This window comes from Peromyscus maniculatus, chromosome 2 (genome assembly GCF_049852395.1).
Source record: "Peromyscus maniculatus bairdii isolate BWxNUB_F1_BW_parent chromosome 2, HU_Pman_BW_mat_3.1, whole genome shotgun sequence".
Lineage (NCBI taxonomy): Eukaryota > Metazoa > Chordata > Mammalia > Rodentia > Cricetidae > Peromyscus > Peromyscus maniculatus.
This window is the reverse complement of record NC_134853.1, coordinates 32,674,289-32,697,802: the sequence shown is the minus strand read 5'-3', so window position 1 is coordinate 32,697,802 and position 23,514 is coordinate 32,674,289. Positions and strand designations below refer to the sequence as shown.

The 23,514-nt window shown below is 45.6% G+C and overlaps 1 protein-coding gene across 5 annotated transcripts in view; it reads left to right on the top strand.

The window, feature by feature from the left end:
* Positions 1-23,514, top strand: part of Chd7 (chromodomain helicase DNA binding protein 7) — a 183,986-nt gene that overhangs the window by 139,853 nt on the left and 20,619 nt on the right. For all 5 annotated transcript variants that reach the window (XM_076563932.1, XM_076563930.1, XM_076563931.1 and 2 more), the window contains exons 10-22: positions 1,279-1,416; positions 1,512-1,633; positions 1,975-2,218; positions 3,337-3,513; positions 7,556-7,699; positions 8,862-9,117; positions 14,633-14,843; positions 15,498-15,693; positions 16,280-16,447; positions 16,783-16,962; positions 20,338-20,448; positions 20,533-20,738; positions 23,310-23,509. In XM_076563932.1, the coding sequence (XP_076420047.1) occupies positions 1,279-1,416; positions 1,512-1,633; positions 1,975-2,218; positions 3,337-3,513; positions 7,556-7,699; positions 8,862-9,117; positions 14,633-14,843; positions 15,498-15,693; positions 16,280-16,447; positions 16,783-16,962; positions 20,338-20,448; positions 20,533-20,738; positions 23,310-23,509 (2,353 nt within the window). The remainder of the gene's footprint in view (positions 1-1,278; positions 1,417-1,511; positions 1,634-1,974; positions 2,219-3,336; positions 3,514-7,555; positions 7,700-8,861; positions 9,118-14,632; positions 14,844-15,497; positions 15,694-16,279; positions 16,448-16,782; positions 16,963-20,337; positions 20,449-20,532; positions 20,739-23,309; positions 23,510-23,514) is intronic.

Sequence of the window (23,514 nt, the reverse complement as noted above, 5' to 3'; positions counted from 1 at the left end):
TGCCGGGCGGTGGTGGCGCACGCCTTTAATCCCAGCACTTGGGAGGCAGAGGCAGGCGGATCTCTGTGAGTTCGAGGCCAGCCTGGGCTACCAAGTGAGTTCCAGGAAAGGCGCAAAGCTACACAGAGAAACCCTGTCTCGAAAAACCAAAAAAAAAACAAACAAAAAAAAAAAAAAAAAAAATTTCACAATTGTGCTGATCAATAAAGACCTCAGCACATTTTGTACATATGTATCATGCAACACAAAGTTGCCCTGTGAAATTGACAGCACCCTTGTAGTTAATGGTAGTTGGCACTGGGCACCCTTAGTGAAGCTGATGAACTTCATTTAGTGGGATGCCTCGAGGACAGTGGACCCCAGCCCCAGCTATCCTGGGTTGTTTTATAAACCTCCGAGACTTCCAGTAGGGAAGTGAAGACGAGGAAAAGTCTGGTAACGAGCTTGTCTCAGCCACTGCGTGCTGCTCTGCCGTGAGGTCCGGCACTCCTGGCCCTTCCAGGGAAGTGCTGAGCTCCCAGAGCCTCGAGAGCACTCCCTTTCCTCTTTACCTTGTGGAGGGAAACCTGCAGCATTCCAGGGGCCGTACCTGTGATGCCTCTTTGCCTTTGCGGCCTGACTTAGTGTGCTCATGAACTCTATCTCAGAACAGGTCTGTGTTGTCAGCAGATAGCTTGGACAAGTCAGTGTACCTTGATCTTGAACGGAAGATCACCAGACTTTCTAAAGGGGACAAAGAGGAGAATTCCTGCTGACACAGATTACCCAAAATATTCTGCCCTTCATTTTTCTAGAACTCAGGTTCATTATCTTAATTTAACAGAGTGCAAACAGTCATTTTTCCCCCTGAAGGACAAAGTACATTTATCTAATACATTTGTCTATTTTTCACTCTTCAGGCAACTATTCAGTTACATAAAAAAGGTGCTAAAATGGTTTACTATAGAAATACAAATCATAGGTTTGATGAGTGATTGACAGGTTAAAAATGAGCCTTTGATTTGGCTCCTTGCTATTCATTAGCTACTCCTTGATATTTTGGTCATGTACTAATGATTCAGATTTTAAAAAGTTAATTTTTTTTTGTTAACACCCAATAGTACAGTTTTTAGTGTACACTGGAGACAACTTTCAGTGGCTGTAGTTTCCAAATGTGGGCAGTTCCGTCTCACTGATGTTGGGGGTTATACTGATAAGCAAAGCAGAGTGCGTGTGTCTCCTTAATACATAATATCTGGTCAAATGACTCTAGCTCTGATTTCTTTGACCCCGGTCCAGCCCGTGACTCACTATTTGGTGAAGTGGTGCTCACTCCCTTACGAAGACAGCACATGGGAGCTGAGGCAGGACATAGATCAAGCAAAGATTGAAGAGTTTGAAAAACTCATGTCCAGGGAGCCGGAAACAGAGCGTGTGGTGAGGATTGGCCTGTGGTGAAGGGTTTAATTTGGAAGTCGCATCGTGGTGCAGTCTTGGAGAAACCACTAATGGGATTTACTGTGTTTGGACAGGAGCGACCTCCTGCTGACGACTGGAAGAAATCGGAGAGTTCCAGGGAGTATAGAAACAATAACAAACTCAGGGAATACCAGTTGGAGGGAGTAAACTGGCTACTTTTCAATTGGTACAACATGTATGTAAAACATGTTTCTCTTTACTCTAACAAATGCTATAGCTCTTGTCCTTTGTAGTACTAAAAATGTTAATTTTAAAAAGTCTTAAGTAATATTTAATGTTGTAATACATTTTTAAAATCTAACTGTTGGAATACACTTAATTTATTCATCAAATAGGTTAACAGAACTTTGTAGAAATAATATTTGTTTCTTAGAGACTTTCCTTTGAAATATATTTTGTTGAACTAAGAAAATAGTTGCGGTCATGTGGGATATGTGTTTGTGTCATATATGTTTTGGGAAAAGAGAACAATAGTTAATACTCACTAAGCTTTTCTGTCTTCTTTCCTTCTTAAAGGCGAAACTGCATTTTAGCAGATGAAATGGGTTTGGGAAAGACTATCCAGTCCATTACATTTCTCTATGAGATATATTTGAAAGGAATCCATGGCCCTTTTTTAGTAATTGCCCCACTCTCCACGATCCCCAACTGGGAAAGGGAATTCCGAACCTGGACGGAGTTAAACGTGGTTGTGTATCATGGGAGCCAAGCTAGTCGTCGGACCATTCAGTTGTATGAAATGTACTTCAAAGATCCCCAGGTAACATTTGTTGGGGTGTGACCTCTGTGCGTGTTATATGTATTTTGGGGGAGTTGAAGACTCAAATCTCTGTGAATGGGGATGCCTTGATTTGCTAACTTGAGAAACTTGCTTGAGATTTCTTATCCATTACATGTTTGCATAATCTACATGTGGAATATTGATTTTTATATCTTTAGCACTTGTCATTTTGATTATTTAATTAGAAGAAATAGCTTTCTTAACATTTGGTGACCATAAAACTCCATAATGTATTAGTAGTTTAGTTTTATTTTGTATCACTAAGACATTACCAAACAGAAAATGATACTAAAATGTGATCAGAGAGAACATTTTGTACTATGACCAGAAGTGAAAAAATATTAAGTATTTTAAAAATTCAAGTACACCCAAGAAGACTTTAATACCTTGACTCTTGTAAGAATTGCTTTAATTGTTGTCTTGTTGTAGTTACTGTTTGTAATTATTGCCTAATATTGGCAATGCAGCATTATGCATGCCATGACAGGGCATGATGCATGCTAAAACATGTGCAGGCTTTGAGCAACAGATGCTGTCCTGGGGTTGGAAATAAGGCTGTTTTATACACATGGGCTCTTTAGAAAGTGGGGCCTACAGTTAAAGGAGAAAAATACTGAAATGTGTGTTTATCTTTAGATTTGAGAAATGATAAGGTTCGTCCTCTCTGGATTTTTGAATTTTTTAAATTTCAAATGTTTTGGCATTTTACGAGAAATGTTAATAAACCAAGTTCAAAAAGTAAGTTAGAGAAACTTCTAAACAAATTAAAGCTCCTTTGGCACTCAGTTCCCTTGGCCTTGCCGCTCTTAGGTTCTGTGGGCCACACGCACCTAATGGCTCTTTACTCTATGTGGTCTTCAAGGAAATCAGACCCCAAATTTCCCTAGCACTTCTCTATTTTCTTTTAAAAAAGAAATGTTTTAAAATCCTGTGTTAGCCAAAATAGCTCCGGTCTGAAAAAATAACTTGAAAGCAGAATGTGCTACCTAAAATACAGGGGTCTCCAAAGGGTTAAATACGTGCATTTAACAGCTTATTTATCCTCAGCTACACTAATGCAATCACTCGTGTGTAATAATTCCAACTTGTTCTTGTAGGGTCGAGTGATAAAGGGGTCCTATAAGTTTCATGCCATCATCACTACGTTTGAGATGATTCTGACTGACTGTCCTGAGCTGCGCAATATTCCCTGGCGCTGTGTGGTCATTGATGAAGCCCACAGGCTGAAGAACAGGAACTGCAAGCTGCTGGAGGGACTTAAGATGATGGACTTGGTTAGTGACCGTTGATGACGCCACCTCAGCACTGTCTCTTTAGTTTCGCTGCGTGAATGTGTTGCCTCTGAGGGGCGCCTGCAAAGCCCGTTGGTTTCCTAACCTAAGCTGCTTGGAGGCTGCTGTTACCTTCTTCACTCTCGCCCCTTTCTGGCATCACAGCAGAGTAGAGTCATGATATTTTCACCAGCATCAGCTTCGCCTCAGTGGTGACAGTCCAGCTGTGTTCCCAAGCATGTGGTTTTCTCCACTGGGGCCGGGTGTGTATACACACTGTCAGCTGGCTGACACGCCCATTCAGTTTGTGCAGATGCTAAAAAGCTTGGGATATTGAAGACCTTACATTGATTCTGGGTTTTTAAACCATGCTTATTGTATACTCTTCCGGTTTCCAGAGGAGTAGCCATGTCTTCCTACTTTGGTGTTCTCAGATTTTTTTCTGTCCTATAGGAATAATTACCAGTAGCATATTGTAAGAACAGCAGCATTTGGTTATTTGTTGTGCCTGCTGCTGCGTGTAGGCTTCTCTGACGGAAGCTGCTACAAGCTCTGTCGTCCTTGAATTCCTTCTTACTCTGTAGTTTGCAGCGTAGTCTGACCGTTCCTGTCCCTCTCCAGCCCTCCCGTGCCTTTATTTTCTTGTGTGTTGAGGATACACCCGTACCATTGGTGTCCCGTGGAAGTGAGCGGAGAACTGGTTCTCTCCACCACGTGGGTTCCGGCACATGAACTCGGTTGTCAGTTTGGCAGCAGCTGCCGTTACCTGATGAGCCGTCTCACCAGCCCTGCTTCTAATTTCTGATGTCCACTTGTAAAGGAAAGTTGTTACCGTTTAAATGGTGTTGGCGGATTTGATGGATTTCAAGAAACTAAAGAACTTGTGTAGATCTCTTGTTATTGAGAGTGTTCGGGGCTACACACATTTTACTAAAGACCTCAACTACTGAAAAGAACCTCAGAGCTTTGCAAGGGGTTGGACTAACCAGCCATCCTTTTAATCACAACAAACAGGCGAAATCTAATTTTGCTTAAAGGAAGACGTCTGATTGATTTTTCCTATTTAGGATAGCATTTCCCATTTTTCTGTCAAGTAAACAATTTATTAACATTGTCCTAAGTCTTTTGTAAAACACTTCACCAATTTTGGTATACCAGTCTGCAAGGCAGCATGAGCGTTTAGAAGCAGAAAGGTCGTGACATGGGATTTTGGAGGAGGAGCAGCTCCTAGCTGTCTTTGGCTTCTCCAGCTGACACTTCAGCAGTGCAGCGAGGTAATCCTTTCTTTGCAGGGAAACTCAGATGTTCATGACCTCTCTAACTGTGTCTTCAGAGCAGGGATGTGCCTTCATGGGGATTCGCTCAGAGGCAGTTGTATGGTCCCTTTCTGAAGGCTTAAAGTCATGTGTCTGAGTTTGCCTTAAGTTATATTTTATTATTAATTCCCATGTCTCAAAATAGTAGATTCTCATTCTAAAACAAACACTCCTTTGTTAGTGAGAGACATTTATTTACCTCTAACAACATCAAAAAATTTACTTGCCTTTGAGATATTTTGGAAATTAACATTTTGTTAATGAATTAGAATCTGGAATAAAAATAACTTTTCCGTTACATATCAAAATATTTATTTTTTTAATGCACAATAGGGCAACATAGGGGAAATAATATTTTCCTTGCTGAGTGAGACAGAGGAGGCTAAGGCTGCCCCTTGCAGTGGGAGGCCAGTCTTAGGGTTCTGACTGTGTCAGCCAGTGGGCCTGTAACACATCCTAGGTTCCGACTATCTAAGCCAGTGGGCCTGTAACACATCCTAGGTTCCGACTGTGTCAGCCAGTGGGCCTGTAACACATCCTAGGTTCCGACTATCTCAGCCAGTGGGCCTGTAACACATCCTAGGTTCTGACTATCTCAGCCAGTGGGCCTGTAACACATCCTAGGTTCTGACTATCTCAGCCAGTGGGCCTGTAACACATCCTAGGTTCCGACTATCTCAGCCAGTGGGCCTGTAACACATTCTGGCTAATGCACTGGAAATTTCCAATGACCTATCTCAGGAGAGAATTTTTTTAAGGTAGAACTCCACATCATTTGAACCTATACTCTTACCATAGTTAAATAGTGAGAAGGAGCCCTGTGCAGGCAGAGCTGAACATCTTAGGGATTGCCGTTACTTGCACTAGACTGAGTTGGAATGAGCTTGAAGAAGATGATCTCCAAGTCAGAGAAGATTTCTGGGTATCTTCTTCTACTCCATGGCAAAGGAAATGGAGAAGTATCGGGGCCATAGTCCTCTGTGAGAGCTCGGAAATGAAGCCTCAACAACGAGGCTGCCATGAGATTGTTGGAGTCTTCATTGATTCCGTTGTCTCCTCATTCATTGACGGGAAGCTCCACACAAAATTGTGTTGCTAAAATGAAATTAAGTACACATCCTCCATCCGCACTTAAGAGAGCAATCGTGTTTTCGAGGCAGAAGCATCTCTACCTCTCCGTTGAGACTGGAGGTGATAATGCCCAATATCCCAAGATGGGGCTCCCTTTTTTCAAATAAGTTTACTTTGAAATGAGTGTACTTAAAAGTCTTTAACTTTTAAATGAAGTGTTCAGAGCTTAAGCTGGTAAGAAAGAATATGAGAAAGCTCAAGACGGTCAGTTGCCTTCCTCCACCACAGTGACTCCTCCCTTACTGTGACTACACTTTCAAACATTCTTGCATAAAGTCATTCAGGACTTGAGCAAATCAGTGATCATGGCCCTTGCAACACACCAGTCAGAAGACCTGGATTTCATTTGCAAATTGCTCACTCTTTATGAGCCTGATGATGATGGTGACCCATCCATCTTCTTTAATCAGAGACTTGTACTGAGAGATGAGAGAAGAAAAAAGGAACAAAAACATGGACCTGCTCACCTCGCTGTTATCTTGATTGACAGATAGACCTGATGGATGCTGCCCTTCCTTAGATTATCTCACTCGAGTATAGTGAGCATATGTTCTGCGTGGTCAGATTTCAAGCTAAACTAGAAAATCTTATTTTTGAAACTATCACTTCCTAAAATAATTCTGTGTTATGCACCAAATACCAAAACAAGGAAGGAACTATTACAACTTTTAAAATGTATAAGCTTGGGGCTAAGAGTGTAGCTCAGTTGGGAGAGCCTAATATCCACAATATCCACAAACCCCTACACTGGTTTGACCCAGCCCCCAAAGCACTACATAAAACCTGGCATGGTGATAGGTGCCTGCACTTTCAGCACCAGGAAGGTGGAGGCAGGAGGATCATAACTTCAAGCATGGGACACACAAGACCCAGTCTCCAAAAACATTAAAGAACTAAATTTACCGTTATTAGTCCTGATCAATCTAGAATGTAGAAATAGAAAGAAGGCAGAGTCTCATCAAGAGCTGGAGAGTGGGGCTCACAAGCTGGAAGACTGGCTGGAGAAGCCTAATGTGCTTCAAAGATACAGAGGTAGAAATAGCATTGGCTTGTTTTCTTTTTAAGTGATTTTGGTATTTAAAACTAAGGCGACCTCTTTGCTAGCGGGAAATTGTTGCAGAACAGAATCATTTTCATGTGCTATTGCATTTAGAAGCACTTCTTTTGTCTCTGCAGTGAGTCATGCAGGAAGCAGATGGAAAGGTGAGCGTCCTGCTGATGCAGAGAGCAGAAGGGAGCGTGTAACTGAGTCTAGGAAAAATTTAACTACAGTGGAGGAAAAAACCTGAGACCCAGGGACTCGGGAAACAGTCACCCTTAAATATCAACCTAGAAAACTCAGAAGAAACAGAGTGGCAGGGCACGTGGCGGGAGTCTGCAGAGTTTGCCGCGGTGTTCTGTGTTTGCGTTCACCTGAAGCAGGAACCACACGTGCCTGTGTCTCCTCCTCCTCGTTCTAAGTTCTGCCCTGGTGTGTGGTGGGTGCTGACCCCATCGCAGTGAGCAGAAGCCGAGGAGTGTAGCCACAGAGAGAAAGCGCTAGCTCTAAGAAATGGTTCTGGTCCAGTTAGGCGAGTTGTTTCCTCATGTTCTTCTAGGAACACAAAGTGCTGCTGACGGGGACCCCGTTGCAGAACACGGTGGAAGAACTCTTCAGCCTGCTTCACTTCTTGGAGCCAAGTCGCTTCCCTTCAGAAACAACCTTCATGCAAGAATTTGGTGATCTGAAAACGGAAGAGCAGGTACTTAGCCCTCCACTTCGGCTTTTGGGAATTTTAAGATGTAAGGATTATGCCACAGTATTTGCCACCATGGCAAACAGCTTTGTGTACCCTCCGCTAGGACTTCAGGTCATCATTACGAAGGTGGTCTCGTTTGTCCCTCAGCCCCCACAAAAAGCCTGTTGAGTTTTCATAGACAGGTTACGTTACAAACCCGACTTTCCGAGAGTCTTGTGCTGTGTGGGCTGGTGCTGCTGCAGGGTGTCCTTCCCGGGGGCGTGTCCGCAGCCCCAGGGGGCGTGTCCGCAGCCCCAGGGGGCGTGTCCGCAGCCCCAGGGTTTGTAGGCACACTTGTCCACTGGAGATTTGGGTCCTTACTCTCATTTCTGAACCATACTGCTTCCAGCGTGTTTATTTTCATTTCAGAATTGGAGGTAAAACTGGCCCAGTGGGTTTCTGGGAGAAATGAAAGGGCTTGTGTGTAAAGAAGACTTGGTTGCTGTAGGCACTGTAAGAGTTATGTGTGTACTAATTCATGTGGAGTCTCCTGTCAGTGAACCAGCAAAGACTACACCTCACTGACTTTGAAATAAATGCATTGATAAGCTGGAGCTCTTGGTTATTTGCCCCTTTCCAGCTTACTGGCTCCGACCTCCCGGTTCCGCTCAGATTGTGCCCCATTTTGTTCCTCCTCGGTAAATTAACAGTATTGTGCCAGTCAGTGGGAAAGAGAGCCGGACGGCGGCATCCCTCCTCGGTTTGGTCGTGGATGCAGAGTGATACCTTCCAGCTTCCTCACTCATTCTTCATCTCTCACCACACAAAAGAGAAGCACGGAGCCTCTGACATTGCTCCTGCCCTCTTCCTGTTCATCTCCACGGCTAAGACAAAAAGGGAAACTAAATAAACACCCCTCCCCCAACACCTGCTCTCAGGGTTTCAGGCCCTTCCGCCTATTCAGCAACTCTGGATAGGTGAAGTTTTCTCTTTGACATAAGCCCCCAACCTTCCTGTGTTTCTCGTAGGACAGCACACAGGTTAGCTCCTTTACATTCCTCCTAGGGTTTGGAAACTGAAAGTGGATATTAAATAAATAAGACAGTCTTCCCTTTTACAATAATGCCAGAATGTTTTAACCCCAAGCAAATGGAGATGCCAGTATTGACATGAGGTCCTTTTTTAGGTGCAAAAACTACAGGCTATTCTAAAGCCAATGATGTTGAGACGTCTCAAAGAGGATGTAGAAAAGAACTTGGCCCCCAAAGAAGAAACTATTATTGAAGTTGAGCTAACAAACATTCAGAAGAAATATTACCGAGCCATCCTTGAGAAGAATTTTACATTTCTTTCCAAAGGTGGTGGACAAGCTAACGTACCTAACCTTTTAAACACTATGATGGAATTGAGAAAGTGCTGCAACCACCCCTATCTAATCAATGGTAAGCCTGCCTGCCTGCCTGCTGCCTGCCGCCTGCCTGGAGCTTGTTAGGATGGAGGGTGGTGCGCTCCTCAGCAGCTTCCCCTGTGCTGAGGCTCTCATGGTGTGTGTTCGTCACAGCTCTGTCTACTCACGGGGGATGTCCTCTTTTGTCATTGCTGAGGTTAGTGGCCAGTGCTCCCATGGACCTGGAAGCTCCACACCATCTTGCTCTTTCTAATCCCCTTCATCTGAAAGCAGGTGTTTGCTCCAGGGATAGATGTTGTCAGGAGGAGCTGGCTGTTAAAGACAGAGGAGCCCTGTGAGGCCTTCTCGGAAGGGAGGTGGGTGTTGGATTCCCAAGCACTTCAGAGCATCACCATGTGGGCAGCAGTCCCAGCTACTTCAGGTATCTGTTGGCAAAGTGGCCTTCGGTCCCTTGCAGTCTGGAGGCTTTCAGCACGTGTCTTCTGAAAATGGGAAGGAATCTTAAAGTCTTGTCCATTATATTGTCCCTTTACTGATGGGGACTTTGTTTTCTACTCCATAGTGACCTGCGATTTTCATGGGTTAAATGCCTTATATACTTCCAAAAATTGTTAAGGGGATGAGTGCCCCATGCCTGTACAAGCACAGCCAGTGTGGACTTAGAGGGAGCTACTGGGATGTGGAGGAACTGAGATGAAAGTCTCAGAGGAAGATGATGTTTGAGCAAAGATTTTGTCAGGCGGGACTAGAAAAAAAAGGGTGCTGAGGCTGAGGTCCTAACATAAGCAAAGAAAGAACAAAGGGGATCTTGCCCAAAGTACAGCAATGGGTGAGACAGAGACTGAGCCATCTAGACACATTGGACCTTGCTGTGATGCCCTCAGATGAGGTCACATGTTACCTTCACTCAAGACTTCAGGTGGAGGGAAACTATGGCTGGTGTTTAGCTGAGCATTGATTAGAAATGTGTCTGTGGGGCTGAGGATGTGTTGCAGTTGGAATGGTGCTCACCTTAACCCTGTTCAAAGCTCTGGGTCCCATCCCAGCACACAACATAAAGCCAGGTATGGTAGCACATGCCTATAATCCCAGCACTGAGGAGGTAGAGGCAGGAGGATGAGAAGTTCAGGGTCCTTGTCAATTATGTAGCAGGTTTGAGGCAATGGGGGGGGGGGGTGTTATGAAAGCCTGCCTCAAAAATGAAAACAGTAGAGATTCTGATCACAGCCAATATCATAAAATAGATGGGAGGAAGGACAGACAGACAAGCAAGCAAAAAGATGAGCCAGAGGGCTGTCCGTGGCTGAGATCTGTTTATACTGTGATGGCAGGCTAACTTGGGGTTCTTCTGGCTGTTTCTAATAGGCTAGCAGCGCCGTTGGGGAGGGCAAAGCCTCTTCTGTCTAATTTGTGAGCGTCAAGGTCAGCTGACCTAAAGAGTGCCTCACCTCTCCCTGTCTTACAGCGTACACCTGTTCAGCACTCTGCATGCCCTTGGTAGTGTAGAAAGTGGCGTCTGCCTGGACAATAGCCTCAGAGCATAGAGCCCGGGGCCACTGCTCTGCAGTGATCTGTGAACTCCTTTTGAAAGTAGTGGTTTTGGTTTTGGTTTCTAAAGAGAGTGCCGTGTATGATCATTACATGTTTATTATGCTAGCCCCAAATCACGCCATTATGAGTTGGTAAACCATTATGGTGTCAGTCATCCTGTCAGTGAGTTGGGACATATAGAAAATACTGGTGTGAGTGGAGCCCACACCTGAGTGTACACACACACTTTTCCATTCATAGCCTATAGAAAGAAAATAGACAGTAACAGTCTCCAACAGGAAAAAGGGAGAAAAGGAGATATTCCCCCAAAGGACTCATGGCGCTCAGCACTGTGATGAGATTCCCCCCCCACCCCCCCACCCCCGGTGCCTCTCCGTCCTCCATGCTCACTCAGATTAATTATATGCATCGAGCATTGCTGAAGTTTTCCCCACAAAGCACAGCTGGTGGGTCTTTCCGTGGCTGATTTTTCTCCAAGGTCTCCTGTATAGCTCTTCTTCCAGAGCCCCTTAGGACTCCTTGAGGTATTTGTTCTAATTGTCATACCTTGAGGTGAGCCTTCTGTTCTTAGAGTAAATGTCAGAGTATCTGTTAAGCAGGTGTCCTGATGCCTCTGGGTCGGTGTTTTTTTTTTTTTTTTTTTTTTTGCAAAGTATAATTTTTAAAAATGCAGGTACACACACTAGGCTTTCAGCTCCAGGAGAACTTAGGGAGGGGGACATTGTGTCTCACAGAGACTGTCCAGGGCCCAACTGTACATTCTCATCCAGGATCTGAAAGTGTCACCTCTCATGGAATCATTGCTATACACAATTAGCATTCCTAAGGAAGTTGTTAAATTGTTATGAACTCTAGCGATGACAGAGAAAGTGCCCCTGTTGAGCTAAACTTCTGTTCCACAGGGCATGTCTTAGGAACAAGTCTGTGCATAGGTGGAAATGGTAAGATAAACATAATGGGAGAAACTGCTGGAAGGGGGTAGAAATACAAAGGCATGTGCGATTGAAAGAGGACTGTCCAGCATGTAGCAGGCAGGCAGTCAATGTTGCTAAAAGGCAGGTAACTGGACAGCCTGAGTTGAGTTATTAGCACTGACCTAAGCATTGCTCGGATAGAATTTTGTTTCCTGACTTGAGAACAAGAATGATGAAAGCGTGTCCAAAGGCCCCTGATAGTTGGAGGTGACGTGGAGTCATGGTTTGTTACAATTCATTGTAGGAAGAATGAAGAAAATAGGGTGCTTTGACATACAAAAATTGAGATTGACCTAGTGGAATCTATTTTGGAGGGAAAAAAAAGGTTATATTATTTTTATTAACCTTCAAGAACTAGATGTTTTCCTGTTTGTTAATGACTAGTATGTACAGGTGGCATTACAGTTGCCGCCCCAATATCAGCTCTCTGTTGAATTAAGGGAACTCCACTCTTGTCTCAACCTACCTTTGATGTGTACATCCTGATGAGCACAGTACCAGCCACACTTTAATTTAGGACAGTGCCGACACAGTAGTTTGGTTCATCATAACCCATATCCAGTTCATGTTTTCAAGTCTGACATCAGAGGAAATCTTCAATTGCAAATTTTAAAAATTTGGCTGTGATACATAGGGCAGAAATTGCTGCCCTCTCCCACAGCTACCCTCGCTTTCCATGTACCATAATAAATGTAGAAGGAAAAGAAATGTAAAGGGGCCTGGCGTGGTGCCGCATGCCTTTAATCCCAGCACTCGGGAGGCAGAGGCAGGCAGATCTCTGTGAGTTTGGGGCCAGCCTGGTCTACAGAGAGAGTTCCAGTTCTGAGACAGCCAGATAGCCAGGGCTCTGTTTCACAAAGAAACCCTGTTTCAACCTCATGCCACCCCCTGCAAAAAAACCCACCACCAACAAAAAGAATTATAAATTATGTGTATTTGTACATACCGAAGGATTATTGATATAAAGTATCCTGGAAGAACTTGAATTCCTAATAAAATGGACCAGTTCCACATATTTTGCCCCCTCCCAAAAAAAGAAGACTACATTGTCTCCTTTTTTACTGTTGTTATAAAATGAGGAGTCATGGGGACTGGAGAATGGTCACGGTTATGGAGAGATGCTTGGCGACTAGAACACATCTTCCTTCAGAGCGGACCGAGTTGAATTCCCAGCACTCACACTGCAGGAGGTTGCTCACGACCATTTGCAGCTCAGCTCGGTCCCTGGAGGAGTCTGATGCCTCTGACCTGAAGGCGTCTGCACTCACACGCACATATACACACACTCACTTAAAATAAATTCTAAACATTTCAGGATAGGAAATTACTGGTCACATTGAAAAAACAGAGAAGAGTTATTTTGCTCATTCTTAATAAATTTAAATTTTTATATTCTAAGTTCAGATTTCTCTATTTGAAACATTTATATTTCTATTTTTTTACTAAAATAATTCCAGCTTATCTGACATTTGCTTTCTCAAAGTAAAAATCTCGTTTTTGAAAACTATTCCTTGATCCTTAGCTTATTTTAAATTAATTACATTTCATTTTGATTCTGGATTTTATGCCTCATGGACAAAGAATGCCCAAACATCATAAAAGTAAAAAATTTATTTCTAAGTTGTAAGCATCTTATGATGCATTATACAAAAAATAAACTTTCTAAAAGTGATAATTTACTTTCCTGCACAGGAGAGCTTTCTGTCTAGAGCCTGGGCTTACAGATCTCAGGCTTGAGAAACACTATCACCTTCAATCAGACACACTTTGCTAGTGTCTTCAGCAGCATTTTGTTCTTTATCTTTCCTTGGTCTGCTTCCACACTCACAGAAAAAAAAAAAAAAATTGAATCCTAGCTTTTTGTTCATGTGGAAGGGGAGTAGGGTTACCCTGTTCCAAAAGAGTTGGCATTTTCTGCCAGGCTCCCTTTGTGAAAAGGTCATGTGCTCTGTGGAAAGCCTGGCACTTGTGCCAGACATCCAGTGGCTTTAATCTGTCCTTGATGATTCCTAGCTAACACAGTGTTCTGCATATGACCTCCTGAGGACAGTCTCGCAAGCCCCTTTCATGGCATCGGGGCAGTGCTGGAGCCGCCGCGTGTTCCTGTGGAGGGGCCACCGGCTGATGCCCTGGCCTGTCAGAGCCGACCTTCAGAAGCCTTTGGAGATGCTTGTCTCCCTCTCCCGTGTGTCACTGGTTTACGTGTTTCAAACAGTGGTAGGGAGGGTTAGTTTCGAGGCACAGTATAATGGTGGGAAATGACCCCTTTAGGTGGTTAAATTTGGTGTCTTCATGAAGAGCACAGCTGTGGTAGGAGAGCAGTGTACACAGCTGTTACTGGGGAGCCCAAGAGGCCAAGGAGGAGGCAGGCCACCTCTGCTTAACTCCAGCCAAATTACCTGAGCAGCCGAGAGGCTGCTGCTTCTGAACCCACGCCAGGGGTGGAGGAGGTAGTGGTGAGCCTTCGGTATCGGGAGCATGCCCTTCCTTCTGGCACACGCAAGTTTCTGCACAGTGAGGAAACTGAGAAGGAAGGTAGGCAGGGAAGCCTTGGAGTTGGTTCTGGTTTGAGCTTCACCGGGTTTGGGTAATTCACAGTAGAACTGCTGTTTGTGTTTACTCAGCAAGCAGTACCTTCCTCAGCAATTCAGGCTCTGGGTTTTCTGTGGGCTTCTGGCCCTTGGCTTGCTTCTGCCACCTCCAGTCTGTTGTTGAAATTTGGGTATGTTTTTGTTTGTTTTTGTTTTGTGTTGTTTTTCATATAGACAGCAAACATTTGGTTGTTGGAAAATGTGGATCTCTTCCCCAGATGCCTCAGTATATGAAACCTAAAACTCTGGTCGCTTTTGTAGGCCTCTAGTTGTGTGTGGATCTAACTTTGAGTAAGCAGGTGGCTTCCTGCTCTTAAACGTGAATGGGACATTCTGAATTTGCCAGTTTGTTGTGGGTTTTGAAAGCAAATCCATTGTTTTTAGTAATAAAAACCCTTTACGGTATTCACGTCATGCCGTCCAATCTCTGCAGGTGCTGAAGAGAAAATTTTGGAAGAGTTTAAAGAAACACACAATGCAGAGTCTCCAGATTTTCAGCTCCAGGCAATGATCCAGGCTGCTGGCAAGCTGGTGCTGATTGACAAGCTGCTGCCAAAGCTGAAGGCTGGTGGCCACAGGGTGCTTATCTTTTCCCAGATGGTGCGCTGCTTGGACATCCTGGAAGACTATCTCATTCAGAGACGGTGAGGCCACTGCACAAAACAACAGAGAAAGAGCAGGACTCAGAGTGGGCCACCTAGAAGGGCCATTCTAGTGGGCGGAGAAGGGAGAGGTGGTAGATGGAGACAGTCTGTCCCCTCCCTTTAAAACCGCGGTTGTGCATCGGGGCGTCTTATACGATGACTGCAGGGGGCCATTGCATATGGTTTTGTTTTGTTTCCTCTGTAGCCCTGGCTGCCCTGGAACTCACTCTGTAGCCCAGGCTGGCCTCAAACTCAGAGATCCACCTGCCTCTGCCTCCCGAGTGCTGGGATTAGTGGTGTGCACCGTGTATAGGAGGTTTTTGTTTGTTGTATTGTTGTTGTTTTTTTTTTACACTGCATACTTTTGTGGGCACTTTTTCCCTCATTTCATTCACCTTGGGGAGAAAAGTTCTTACTTAAAATTAAAACTGTATGTTATCAGCTATTTTCAGAATTTAGCTATTTCCTTAGGAGAGAGTAAAATAAAAATCTTGGAGTGTTCAGGCAGTTGTATGGAAAAACAACTCTGATCTGAAATTATTTGTTAAAGCCTTCTATTGTGTGAGTGCATATTCCTTAGTGGAGTCCTCACTGGAAAGCAAAAAGGAGCGAGCAGTGGTAGCTGTTGGTCAGGCCTCCTTGTTGCCTTTCCAGGTATCCATATGAACGGATCGATGGTCGTGTCAGAGGCAATCTCCGCCAGGCAGCTATCGACAGATTCTCCAAACCTGATTCCGATAGGTTTGTTTTCCTCCTGTGCACAAGGGCAGGAGGTCTAGGCATTAACCTCACTGCTGCTGATACCTGCATCATCTTCGACTCAGACTGGAATCCCCAGAACGACCTCCAGGTGAGTGGGGACAGGCTGCTCCAGTGTCTCTTCTTCTCCTCCTCCTGTGACAAAGACTCATCAGTCACACCAGGGCACGAGGGCGTCACTGCCAGCTGTGTCTCCTGTCTAGTGATCAGCCGGTGCAGTGTGTGAAAGAAATCCCTCAGTGTATTCACCTCTTTAATGATTGGGGCATGTGGTCTTACAACTGGCCGGAGCCGTGTGTTTAAGTAGTTGTGTTGGTCACTTTTGGCTGCCATAACAAAAAAAAAAAAAAAAAAAAAAGACATGGCTGGGCAGCTTAAATGATTCCCTCGCCTTTCTCCAGGTTCTGGAGCTGGAAGTGTGAGGTATGGATGCCAGCAAGATCGGGTGGTTGATAGGAAACTGCTGTGCAGACAGCCATCTTCCTCCCACACACCCACCCTCCCACCTCTTCTTTAGGGCGCTAATCCCATTCATTAGGGCACCACCCTCATGACCTAATTACCCCTTAAGCTCCCACTTCTAAATCACAGTGAGATCAGCTTTCCAACATCTGAATTTAGGGAGGACACCACTATGTATTCCATTACCACAGCCATCGATTTTCTTTTTCTTCCAGGCTCAGGCTAGATGCCACAGAATAGGGCAGAGCAAATCTGTGAAAATCTACAGGCTGATTACTAGAAACTCGTATGAGAGGGAGATGTTTGACAAGGCGAGCTTGAAGCTGGGCCTGGATAAAGCTGTGCTGCAGTCGATGAGTGGAAGAGAGAACGCCACGAACGGGGTAAGGGGACACTGGCCAGGCCGGGTGCTCATTCTGGCTCATGGCTGCATCAAGCCGGTGGTGAGAAATTATTTGGCATCTGGTTTTTGTTTGTTTTCTTGAGACAGGTCTCACTGTGTAGCTCTGGCTGGAACTCACAGCAATCCATGTGTCTCTGCCTCCCAATTTCTGGGATTAAAGCCGTGCATCACCACATTCTACTGGCTATTTTTTTTACCTCAAAATTTAAGCATATTTTATTCCATTTTCCTTTGTTGCAAGTAAACCTTCTTAAGACAGTTAGTTTCTGTCTTAATTATAAATGACTTTGAATACTTGAACTTTCTCTGAAACAGGTGCAGCAGCTTTCCAAGAAGGAGATAGAAGACCTTCTACGCAAGGGAGCATATGGTGCACTTATGGAGGAGGAAGATGAAGGCTCCAAGTTCTGTGAAGAGGATATTGACCAGATTCTCCTTCGCCGAACCCACACTATTACCATAGAGTCTGAAGGAAAAGGCTCCACGTTTGCTAAGGTTCGAATCCACCTAGAGAAGCATGCTAGAGCTTCTGAAGAGCACTCAGGCAGGGATCATCACAAAAAGGAAGTAGAACTGTGGCTTCTGTTACGAATTACAGGCCAGTTACTAATTGCCTGGCAACTCCAACACATAAGGCATTCTTTTGTTGTTTGTTTTTGAGACAAGGTTTCTCTGTGTAGCCTTGGCTGTCCTGGAACTCACACTATAGACCAGGCTGTCCTCGAACTCAGAGATCCACCTACCTTTGCCTCCCAAGTGCTGCTATAGCGCTGGGTTTTCCTGGGGGGAGGGAGGGACATGGTCCTGCTCTTTGTTGTCTTTGCCCATTCTTCCCTCTTAGGAATCTAGTTCTCCCATCATCCTCTTCTCTCCTAGACCCTGATTCCTGGAACAACCTGAGAGGATGATCAGATCACTCTGTATTTAAGTCTTTCTTGATTTCCTCTCTAGCTACAGCTCTACAACTCTGCTCATAGCTAAAACGCACCCATCACATTCTCTTCCAGCACTGGACAATACCTGCTTCCCACAACTCGCCCCATGTTCTTTTCTGCTATATCCAGCCTGCATGGCCAAGGAAGCTCTGAGCCCTGACCAGCACCTAACAGCCACTTGCTCGTATTCCAGTCACACACACCAAGGCTCATTCTACTTTTCAGTTTTGCTAAACTCCTGTTTACTTTCCATGAAGTATGAAATTCAGTGCCTTTGACATATTACAGGCTTGTGCAACTGTTAGCACAATTCTAAGTTTAAAATGTTCCTATTACCTCAAAAAGATCCTCATGCCCGCCGGGCAGTGGTGGCGCATGCCTTTAATCCCAGCACTCGGGAGGCAGAGCCAGGCAGATCTCTGTGAGTTCGAGGCCAGCCTGGGCTACAGAGTGAGATCCAGGACAGGCTCCAAAACTACACAGAGAAACCCTGTCTCGAAAAACAAATAAACAAACAACGCTTCATGCCCACTAGTAAATTAGTAATCAGAGTATGCCCTCTTGTTCACCCAGGCCTGCAACTACATGTCCTTTTGATAACTTCACCTCCCCCGGACACACCATTATAGATGGAGTTATACCATGTGTGGTCATTTGTATATGCTTATATAATGTTTTTGAGGTTCATCTTGTTGTAGTATGTATGTTACTTTGTTCCTTTTTATTGCTTACAATGTTCTACTGTATGGGTATCACACAGTAACAAGGTGATAATAGATATTCAGATCATTTATCTATTGCAAATTGATGATGAAACTTGGGTTATTTCTACTTAGGGATTTTTTTTTTCTCCCTAGATAGTGTTTCTCTGTGTAGCCCTAGCTGTTCTGGAATTCACTCTGTAGACCAGGTTAGCCTTGAACTCAGAAATCTACCTGCCTATGCCTCCCAGGTGCTGGGATTAAAGGCGTGTGCTGCCACCACCCAGCTTACTTTGGGGTTTTTAACAAACATTTTCTTAGTAGTTCTTGCTTGGACACATTTTCATTTCTTTTCAGCATATGCAGGGAAGGGAACTGCTAGAGAGTGATGTTAGCTGTCTGCCCTCCCCCAACTGGGTTGAACCTAATCCTCACATGGGCATGCTTATCATTTAAGGGACTAACAGACTGGGTTTGTTTGGCTCTATTTTTCTTTTCTTTTAAAGGAATTGGAAAATTTTTAAGTAGCCTAGAGATAATGGGTTTCACCCTGGTGTTTCTATCACTCACGTGTCATTGTACACTGCCACCCTCCCCCCATGCTCTCCATGCCCTCTGCATCCCTCCGCTGGTCCCTCCACTCTTCAGCAGCCCTTCTGCCTTCATGCCACGTGTGTTCCAGTGTTCTTTTTACCCTTTGGCTAAAAACCTCTTCCCGTAGTTTCATGATGGGACACACACACACACACACACACACACACCATACATGCACACACACACGGTTCATATGTGAGAGAAAAGTATGTGTCTTTCTGAACCTGCCTTATTTTGCTTAACATGATGGTTTCCAGCTCCATCTACTCTCCTTCAAGTGTCATGATTTCATTTGTCTTTACAGCTAAATAGAATTCCATTTTGTACAGATAGAGCGTTTTCTTTATCAGTTGTCTGTTGTTGGACATCTAGGCTGATTCCATTTCCTGGCTATTGCAAAACATGGGTGTGCAAGTGTCTCTGCGGTGTTGACTTAGAGTCCTTCCTTCAGGAGTACAGTCCAGTGGTGTAGCTGTGTCATTTCATAGTTCTATTTTCAGTATTGAGGAACCTCCGCTGCCTTCCATGGTGGCTCCATGAGTTTGCATTCCCACTGGCAGTGATGACGAGTTCCTCTTTCACACCTCCTGGACAGCAGTCATTGTTCACTTCCATTTCCCTGGTGGCTGAAATTGTTGAAGCCAGTGTTTTCTAGAGTGGCTGTTCACTGTTGCCTTCCCACACCTGAGCAAGTTGGCCTCCTCTGTCGGCCCAGCTTGCAGAGGTTCTTCTCTGGGCTCTGGGCCCTCACTTCTTTCAGTCTCTTGCAGGACCTCTCCTCAGTCCTTACACGTGCTATAAGGTCAGTCTGTGTGAGACTGACGTGTATGCAAGTGCACGTGTGTTGGCGCACACACGGTCCATCTGAGTGACATGTATGTGAGTGCACACACACACGGTCCATCTGAGTGACGCACAGATGCCAGACTTGGATATGGTAGTTTTCTTGGCTTCTTCACTCTTGGTGCTTCACATCTGCCTGATGTTTACCTCTATCAACTAACTCACCTTTTGAAAAATGTCTTTTTAGGGAGTCTTGTTTTCTTCATTTTAGTCATTATTTCTTGTATAAAGTACTAGAGTGCTGTGCTCTAACCTCCACGCTGGAGGGTGTTGCTGTAACTTATCCAGCAGGCAGCTCTGTGGTCATGTCTGTCTTGAGGTGACCCATTCTTAGATAGTTCTGCTTCCTCAGGATAGAGGCTGGCCTGCTGGCAGCACACACCAGGGCCCCTTGCTCCAGCATCTGCCCTCATTGACTTGCCCATGGCTGCTCTTCCTTAAGTCCCTTCATCCTTGGGTCCTCTCCTGGGTCATTGCACATGCTCTGCCATGAACATTTCTTCTTTTATAAGTGCTGTAAAATATGGTCCAAGCATTTTCTTCTAGAGGAGATTTTTTTTCCTTTAAGATCTGCTCTCAGCAGTACCTTGCTGGAGCCAATTCAGGCCTTTCTCCATTGCCTGTACTTCCCCATACCTTCAGCAGGTATGAAACGTGTATGAAGGACAGACAGTCTTTCCTCTCTCTCCCATCCACTGTACTGTCTTGCACAAGAGGATGAACACATGTATATTCAGTGGAAACAGGCTGCCTCTGAGAAACATCTCAAAGTAATGCATACGTTTTCCTCCTTCTAGGCCAGTTTTGTTGCATCTGGAAATAGGACAGACATTTCTTTGGATGACCCAAATTTCTGGCAAAAGTGGGCTAAGAAGGCTGAACTGGACATCGATGCCTTAAATGGGAGGGTGAGTGAGAAGTCCCTTCCAGACTACTGCCTGGTACGACCCAAAGGTTGGTCTGAGGTCTCACTGCATTTGCTCCTCTGTTAGAACAACCTGGTGATTGATACTCCAAGAGTCAGGAAGCAGACCCGGCTATACAGTGCAGTGAAGGAAGATGAGCTGATGGAGTTCTCTGACCTGGAAAGCGATTCTGAAGAAAAGCCTTGCACAAAGCCACGGCGCCCCCAGGATAAGTCCCAGGGCTATGCCCGGAGCGAGTGCTTCAGGGTGGAGAAGAATCTGCTAGTCTACGGGTAAGGCCGACTCACTACATGAAGTCATTTTACCTACAGCTGGAATTCTCAGTTGTCACAGGAAAACCGGATCTCCTCTTAGTGTAGCCAGGCAAATGCCTCCACATTAACTTTCTCAGTTGGTCATGACCCAAGTTCCAATCCTCCGGGGTGTGGAAAGAGAAGTCACTGAAATTTATGAGTGTTAGCTAGCACCTTGGGAATTATGGCAACTCCAGTTTACTTGTAGATTATTAAAAACTAAGAATGATGTAGAATTGCAAAATCTTGTGGCCACATACTGTCATATAAACTTTAAGACCATAGTTATTTTTTAATGGCTTTTTGCTAGAAAGTTTTATCAAAGCCAGAGACTCACTCACGCACCTTTTCTCCAGCTCATCTGAAGCCTAAGGGCTACTAGAACTTCAGGAGTCCGTGGGGTCCCTTAGCTGCAGACTGCCTCCCAAACCGTCATGACCTACATCTGCTTCATGTTTCATGTGCATGACACCCGCACAGCACTTTGATTGGCAGGATACTCAGTAAATACCTGAATCAGTCCATAAGAATCACTCACAGATTGTGCGGCTGTAGATGCCATGAAAATAGAAACTGCCACCAGAGTGTCTTTCCACTGGTTTGAGGCTGTCCTGCCTGTGGTGTTTCTCCCAGCGCATCACTGCTCACGCAGAGCGGGGGAGGCACGCGTCTGAGGCCTGCAGGGTTGTCTGTCACACGGATGCCTTCTCAGGGGTCCTGAGCTCTGTTGGGACTTTGCTTCTGCTCACAGCCCTGTTGCTCATGCCCTTCTCATCTCCGCCTGTGCACAGGCTGTTCTGCCGAGGGCCCAGCGCATCACTGCTCACGCAGAGCGGGGGAGGCACGCGTCTGAGGCCTGCAGGGTTGTCTGTCACACGGATGCCTTCTCAGGGGTCCTGAGCTCTGTTGGGACTTTGCTTCTGCTCACAGCCCTGTTGCTCATGCCCTTCTCATCTCCGCCTGTGCACAGGCTGTTCTGCCGAGGGCTCCGAGCCCCGCCCCCCACAGGCTTGACCAGCCTTTTGCCTGCCTCCCTTGCAGCACTCCTCACAGCGGTCCCCTTAGCACTCTGGCCTGCTGTCTCATCATCCCAGTGTCTCTCTCGATGGCTTCCCAGTCACTGTATCCTGGGTGCACGGGGCAGTACCACAGAAGCACACTGCTGTAGAGATGTTTGTGTGCAACACGCAAATGCCAGTCGAGACCCGTCCTGTACCCCAGCGACTGTGTTGGCACTAGTCTGTGCACACTGGGCACTCCTGCCTCCATGTAGAACAGACACTCTCCTAGGCTCAGCCCTTGACTCCCAGAACCTGCTTCCCTGTTTCTGCCTGATGGTCACAGTTGAGATTTTGTTGGAAACCTTAGGACTGGAACATACTAATAACTCCTAGTTCTAAGAAGGGTGCTCAGGGCATTGTCTTTCAGTCAAGTCCTCTGCTTTTACTGTTAGGGATTAAATAACTAACATATGTTGGGCACTGGGCTAGGGCACTTTTGGGCACCGGGATTACCACCGTGAGCAAGGCAGCCCAAGGCAGGAAGGTGAGCAAGCAGAAATGGCAGTATGCTAAGATGATGTGACAGAGAGCACAGAAGCCCAGCATGCACCTGAGGGTCATTCTCACTTCTGGGGCTGGGAGGAGTCACAGAGGGACTCTGTCCCTGGTCAGCATCAGTGATCCACCAGGTGTGAGGATGGGAGGGAGCAGCAGGCACAGGGGCTGGAGGTGAGTGGCAGCCTTGGGAACGGGTCTGAGGAAGGTCAAAACAGCCAGGAAGAACAGCGGTTCAGGGAGAAGCAGGCTATGGCAGGGGATGCTTTCTCTCTGTTCTCAAAGCAGGACTGTCAGTTATCACAGAGGGCAGCGGAGAGGCTCCACCCCAAGGAGGCACAGCTCAGGCAGCCTCTGCATCCTGTTTATTGTGTAGTAGATATTTTCCAAGACAATACAGTACGGCTGCTGTTTATGTGATGGTGGCACCATGTGTACTTGGTTCCCTGTGCTTAGTCCTTCCTCCTGTCCTTTCTCTGGGAGGACCTGAGACTTGGTCAGCATCTTTCTTGAGTTGGAAGTGACCACTCCCCATTGCAAAGGAGCCACATGGCTTGTAGCTCTTTACTCATTATTATGGTATCTATTTGTGGTGGGTCATAGCTTTGATTTCTAGTAATCACTGCAACTTCAAGCCATCTTTCATTTTAAATGGTTGGTCACCATAGGTACATATAAATCATAGTTAAAGGAAGCACAGTATAACAGTTTCCAGTTCCTCAGATTATGTACATTTCCTAAAAATGACAGCCATAGCCACCAACAGCCCAGGAAAGCCATTAGCCACATGGGTGTTTAGTGGCCACGCAACTCCTGGCTTTGTGGTTCCCTCTGTAAGGAGGTGCTTTGTGCCCATTCCTGCGTTCCTTTTCTATCTCCAGAGGTTACTGATGCCAGTGTGGGTCCAGGATTTCCCAGTACTGGGGCCTGGCTGTCAAGGTGAGGTCATATCTACAACCAGGCTCCATCTGCATGCTGCCTCTTTGCTTTCCAGCTGGGGCCGCTGGACAGACATCCTGTCCCACGGGCGCTACAAACGTCAGCTCGCTGAGCAAGACGTAGAGACCATCTGCAGAGCCATCCTGGTGTACTGTCTCAATCACTACAGAGGGGATGAGAACATCAAGAGCTTTATCTGGGACCTAATCACACCCACAGCTGATGGCCAGACTCGAGCCCTGCTCAATCATTCCGGTAGG